This window comes from Pelophylax lessonae (assembly GCF_965119305.1).
Source record: "Pelophylax lessonae genome assembly, chromosome: 2".
NCBI lineage: Eukaryota > Metazoa > Chordata > Amphibia > Anura > Ranidae > Pelophylax > Pelophylax lessonae.
Genome location: NC_138769.1, coordinates 719,929,011 through 719,935,786, shown reverse-complemented (window position 1 = coordinate 719,935,786; position 6,776 = coordinate 719,929,011). Strand labels below are relative to the sequence as shown.

General features: G+C 41.2%; 1 protein-coding gene across 1 annotated transcript; it reads left to right on the top strand.

The window, feature by feature from the left end:
* Window positions 1-1,123: 1,123 nt before the first annotated feature.
* On the top strand, window positions 1,124-2,050 carry LOC309545204 (odorant receptor 131-2-like; the record flags this gene model as incomplete). The annotated part of the gene is made up of 1 exon (XM_082244342.1): window positions 1,124-2,050. One exon carries the CDS (start codon window positions 1,124-1,126, stop codon window positions 2,048-2,050), a length of 927 nt encoding a protein of 308 aa, XP_082100468.1.
* Between the last annotated feature and the right edge of the window lie 4,726 nt (window positions 2,051-6,776).

Genomic DNA, 6,776 nt, shown 5'->3' with positions numbered 1-6,776 from the left:
TCTATTTGTGTAGAAAAAAATTATAAAAGTTTTGTTTGGGTACAGTGTATCATGACTGAGTAATTGTCAATCAAAGTGTGGGAGCAGTAAAAGATGAAAATTAGTCTGGGCAGGAAGGGGGTATAAGTTCCCTGTATTGAAGTGTTTAAAGGGTCTTGTGGCATTAGGAAGGATTTACAGTTAACTACTAATTCTACTACTACTACTGCCTTAAAGCTAAAGTCTACTGTTTGCTACAAGCACAGACTTTATTATAGTGTGTCCAAAAAAAATTCTTACCATCCTCATCTTGTACTTAGTTCCTGTTTTTGGAGTATCCCACTCAGTTCCCTCAACCCTATCCAAGTTCTCCAAAAATAAAAACAATACTTCTAAACTGATCATTGAAGAATCGTGCGAGTGAGCCTGTGCACCTGGCTGCGGGGTAAAGTACAGTACCGGGTTACAAACAAGATAGGGACTGTAGGTTTGTTCTTAAGTCAAATTTGTTTGTAAGTCGAAACAGGTACTTTTTTTAAGTTTAACTCCAGCCAAAAGAATACTTTTTACGTTTTTTGGATAGCATAGGGAAGGGTTAACACCCCTGTACCATTTATTTTGCTGTCAGTACCCTTGTTCAGAAGATTTTGAAAAAAATTGGGTTGTTGTGGAAACAAGGATTAGTGATAAAGCTTCGGTGGAGACACCTTTTTCCCATAAGAACTCTTACAGTAGTGAATTTCTCTTCCTAGGGCTAGATTTCTCCTCACTTCCTCTTGTCTCTCTTCGTTTGTAAGTAGGAGTCGTTTGTAAGTTGGATGTTTATAACCCGGGGACTGCCTGTACTTGAGGAGGACCTGAGCAATATTCCTGCGGCTCCTATGGGAGTAACACTACAGAAGTTAAAAATGTGAGGCTTGAAGGTTAAAATGATTTTAAGGATTCCAGTTTTAAGGTAATTTTTTGGTGTTAGTGAGTGTTACATCAAGCTTTAAATGTTTGTGGGAGGTTAGGTGTTGAGGGTTAGTTTCAGGGGTAAAGTTTCATGTGGATTAAGTGTTAGGGTCAGTGTAAAGGGCTGCATTGAGATTAGCTACCTAGTTGTGTCATTCATTTTTTTTTTCACTTTTTTTAGAAGCCGTTAATGATGAACCAAACCATAGTCAGTACTTTCAATAACATCACCTACATAAACAGCCAATACCTACAAATGCATCAAAATGTACAGACTGGTTTCATCGTCATCATCATCTTCTGCTTCTGTTTTTTCATCTACTTCATCCTAGTTCTTCTAGCGGTTTACTTCACCACTCCTCACGTCCGGGAGAATGCACGATACATCCTTTTTGCTCATATGCTCATCAACGACACGTTGCACCTCAGCCTTGGGCTCTTCCTGAGCTTGGGCATTGGACTCCTAATATATATTCCTTTACCCATCTGTTACATTCTGGTGAACTTTGCCGCAGCTACATTTCGAATCACTCCATACAACTTGGCCATCATGGCCCTGGAACGATACGTGGCTATTTGCTTCCCTCTCAGACACGTCATGTTATGTACAGCTCGGAGGTCATATGTTGCTATTGCAGCAATGTGGTTTGTTGGGTGGCTTCCCAATGTTGCTGATTTTATAGTCCTCATTTCAAATGTTGGGATTAAATATTTCTCCCTAAATCTACTTTGCAGGCAACAATCATTACTTGTCCTACCAGCCCAAAACACCATACAATTCTCCACCTTAATTGTAAGTTTTATCCTTGTGTCTCTGGTCATTCTCTTCACCTACATTAAGGTTATGCTAATAGCTCGAAAAACTGGCTCTGGGAAGTCTTCGGCCTCCAGAGCTGGTAGAACATTGATCCTTCATGCAGTTCAGCTCTTTCTATGCCTGCTCTCTCTAACTTCTTCATTTTCAGAAATGTACCGTGGGGATTATAACTTTTTGGTGAATATGCTTAATTTTTTGATGTTAATGTATTTGCCAAGACTTCTCAGCCCTCTTATTTATGGCATCAGAGATGAAGTATTTAGTAAAAGCATTAAGAAGATGTATTCGACCAACAAATAAGCTCTGTGCAAACCTTAATTCTTGAAGGGTCCTAACACTTATACCAGTTATTGTCCAAGAAATGTTATTTTAGATTTTCTCTACCAATCATTGTCCTGTGTGCAGGCCAACTTTGATTTTCTTTGGCGAATGGTTTCACAATGACTTCAGTTGCCCCTTGCACAATCTGGACCATACATCCTTATTGGTTAGGAGGAGTACATGGAAGCCTATTCTTTTGCCTATAGAATAGAAATAAAAGTGTCTGGTGATCCAACCTGCTCATGTATGCGCCAACAAAAACATAAATAAACCCACTGAGGTCACTTTGAATAGCCAGCTGATGTTTTCCATTTTTTTGGACATGTTCACATACTATCTCATACTGGTTCAAAAGCTTATGAACCTTATTTATCTTCCATCTCTATGAAAACCATGATTTGTCTAATATTTTTTCTATGACAGAAAAATGATCCCCCTGCAATGGAAAAGATACAATCCCCCTGGCATTAGTCAAAATAAATAAATTATTATATAGTATTTATATTGCGCCGACAGTTTACGCAGCGCTTTACAACTTGAGGGTAGACAGCACAAATACAATACACTTTAATACAGTAGGAATCAGAGGGCCCTGCTCATTAGAGCTTACAATCTAAGAGGGACTGTCAAGGGATACAACAGGTAATAACTGTGGGGGATGGGCTGATGGAGAAAATAAAAGTACAGTTGTTAGGTGGATGCCAGATAGGTTTCTCTGAAGAGATGAGTTTTCAGGGATCGTCTGAAAGTAGACAAAGTAGGAGATAGTCGGACAGATGGAGGTAGAGCATTCCAGAGGATGGGAGAAGCTCGGGAGAAGTCCTGGAGGCGAGCATGGGAAGTGGTTACAAGGGAGCTAGAGAGCAGGAGGTCCTGGGAGGAAGGAAGAGAACGAGTTGGTTGGTATTTTGAGACCAGATTAGTGATGTAGCTGGGCGCCAAGTTATGGATGGCTTTGTAGGTTATGGTTAGTAGCTTGAATTTAATTTGTTGGTTGAGTGGCAGCCAATGGAGCGATTGGCAAAGAGGGATAGCAGACACAGAGCGGTTTGCAAGGTGGATGAGCCTGGCAGCAGCGTTCATGATGGACTGAAGGGGGGATAGTCTTTTTAAAGGTAAGCCAATGAGAATGGAGTTACAGTAATCAAGACGACAGATGACCAGGGAGTGGATTAGAAGCTTTGTGGCATCATTGGTTAGGAAGGGACGTATCTTGGAGATGTTGCGGAGGTTGAGGCGCAAGCTTTAGACAGTGACTGGATGTGTGGCTGAAAGGATAGGATTATACCTAGGATCTTGGCATGGGTGGACGGGTTGATAGTTGTGCCGTTGATGTTGACATGATGTTGAAATCAAGGGAAGAGGACCGTGGGGGAGGAAATATCATGAGCTCGGTTTTGGATAGGATGAGTTTGAGGAAGTGATGTGACATCCAGGCTGATATGTCTGTTAGTAAGCTGGTGATGCGTGAGGAGACTGAAGGAGTGAGCTGAGGGGTGGAGAGATAGATTTGGGTGTCATCAGCAAATATTAAATACAGATGCTCTCCCCTGCCTTCTTGAAAGTTCTAGAACACAGGGAGTGGAGCAAAGCAATAGAGCAGCATGAATATTTATGGTGCTGCAGCCAATCCATGGGGATGTGGGCCCAGAAGGCTGAAGAGCACATAAATAGTTTCAGCTTTAGAACAGCAGGGTCTTCCTGTTATGGGATTCCACTTGTCTGTGACCCAAGCCATTCTAATGATTCCAGCTGTTGGTCACGTGGCAGAGCCAGGGGGTCTATTCTATACCTGGAAGTATTTCTGACACCCCTAGATTTTACCTAAGGATCCAGTCAGCACAGTTTCACTAGAAGGCACATGGAGGAAGCTGATTCGGCACAGCTGCTCCCCTGGCCTCATAAATACTACTCCATTACAAGATCCTGGTGACTGTGTACTATTGGGATAGCTGTGCCGAGTAGTTCCTCTCCTCAGGGGTTCATACCTCTGGCCTCCCCTAGCCTCCTATGGAAGAACTGTCTGTACTCTAAACTTAGCAGATCTTTTCTTGAAGACTTTAGCATTGAGAAATGAGTCCTCCTGTTACTGTTAGTGGTCCTGGAATATCCCACACCACCCTGCACCTTTTCCAAGTTATTCAGTAATAAGTCACAAAAAGACACCCCCTAGACTGCCCCCATGTGTCAGTGTGCTTGAACTGTGCTTTGTGTGTGCTGATGGCCTCTGTACTACTGAGGGGGAACCCGTGTTATTATCATCATCTAGACTGCTTCTATCAAGTAGGGTGGCTGTGCTTTGTTATCATCGTCAACCAGTGACCATTATGAGGGTACTGCTACACATGGATAAATATACTGCTAGATAGAGATGTGCACAACAGAAAAAATTGTTTTATTTCATTTCAAATTCTTTTGTTAAGTTAATCATTTTGTTATGGTATATTTATTATCTGTGCCAGGACAAGATCATCTAGTGCCCAGGGCAAAGATTCTAAATTGCACCCCCATCCTTCATTATGTATGAGCTTATGAGGAGCAGGAGGGGCTGACAGAGGTAGTGATGCTGCTGTCACTACTCCTGTCAGCCTTATAGTAGAAGGAGCTTGCAGCGGCCCCCAAGAGGAGGAGGAGGGGGAGAGTGAGCACAGCCTGCACCTGCTCCTGGCTCTCTCCAACTCTCCTTGCGCTATCAGAGCTGGGGTGACAGAAGTTGTGATGCCGCTGTCATTACTCCTGTCAGCCTTATAGAAGAAGGAGCTTGCAGTGCCCCCGAAGAGGGGGAGAGAAAGAACAGCTGGCACCTTCTCTTGGCTCTCTCCACCTCTCTTCGCCACTTCCAGCGCTGGGTTGACAGAAGTAGTAATGCCTCTGCCATTACTTCTGTCAGCCTTACAGTAGAAGGAGCTTGCAGCGCCCCCCAAGAGGAGGAGGAGGAGGGGGAGAGAGCCGAGCCTGCACCTCCTCCCGGCTCTCTCCACCTCTCCTTGCCGCTTCCAGCGCTGGGCTGACAGAAGTAGTAATGGCCCTGTCATTACTTCTGTCAGCCTTACAGTAGAAGGAGCTTGCAGCGCCCCCAAGAGGAGGAGGAGGGGGAGAGAGCACAGCCCGCACCTCCTCCTGGCTCTCTCCACCTCTCCATGCAGCTTCCAGCGCTGGCTGACAGAAGTAGTGATGCCCCTGCCACTACTCCTGTCAGCCTTACATTAGAAGGAGTAGTGATACAGTGTCACCACAAGATGGCCCTTGTGGACACTTTTAGTATATGTGCCACGTCCCAATTAATCAAATATGGAAAAAATAGCTTTTGCTAAAGAAGTGGACTTTTTCGGCACAGTAATTGACACTAATGTCATACAATGTCATAAAAAATTGTTATTTATTGATAATTCATTAAAAAAGTTTATAAGTATACATACATCACAATAGTACACATAAATGTATTGTAATTGAGCTAAAAACAGATCATAACATTACAATCATGGTAGTGTGGATATCCCTCAATCACCGCTATATTTTATGATAATCCTATGAGAACCTGATACTTGATTATAGATCATGGTATATACAGGTATGTATCCGGTGTTGAGGGAGCCACTGTAGAATAGATTTCCTCTACATGTTTCGCGTTCAATCTAGCGATTCTTCAGGAGGATGTAATTAATAAGAGAAATATAAGATCTGAAGAAAAAAGAGGAAAAGTGCATGAGTACCATACAACATATCCTAAGTTTATGCAATCCATCATAGGACATAACCAAAAAACCATCTGTTCGTATTCCTTCAATATTAATAGGTATGTTGTGACAATATATAGAAAGAAATTTTATTTGCTTACCAATGTATGGTGTATGACTCCCAATAACAACAGGTCACAATATAGACCCAGATTAAACGATTTGTATTTGCTGAGTGAATGGACATCCAAAGCTATAAGTAGATAGAGGTGGGAGGGCATTTAGAGAGAAATATTCTTTATCTTTTGCAATTCAAATGGGCATGAAATCTACTATATTTATGTACCGTCTATAGAAAAGACGATCTAGTGAAACAGTAGTATGTTGATCAGATTATATCAGAAAAAAGGATACATAAGAAACACCACACTGTTCTCTGCTTTCTTACCTATGATATGCTCTTTGATTAGAATGTGACGTTTGTTCACATGGAAAGTAATTAGTTTATGCCAGCAATTTTGTGTATTTCAACAACTTGGACACTTGATAGTATATGGGACGTAGATGAAAAAGGCGCTGGTGATCTTTTATATTTACTGGAATAAAACTTGTTCAGGGTAGCACGTGTATTAAATATGTATTAAAAGTGCTTATTAGTGAATAAATTATTATAATTAAAGGTAATAGATATATTTTAAAGTGCACAACTCAAAATTAAAAAATATTTCTGTTGCTTATTGGTAAATAAATATATAAATAGTTATATATAAATAAATAGATAAATAAATATATTGTACATACAACAAGCAAATCAATTATATAAATATATAATATTCCGTGCAGCAAGCAAATAAAAGTGCTTAATAGTGCGTGCATAAAAAACTCATCAAATATAAACAGATATATTCGTGCTCTCCAGTGAAAAATAATTATATAGCAAGTGTCTCTGCAATTCGTGCAAAAAATATGCTCCTTAAAGTGCTTCAGGTGATGGGGTGTGACACACGTGGCCTCTTACCAGCTTCCAA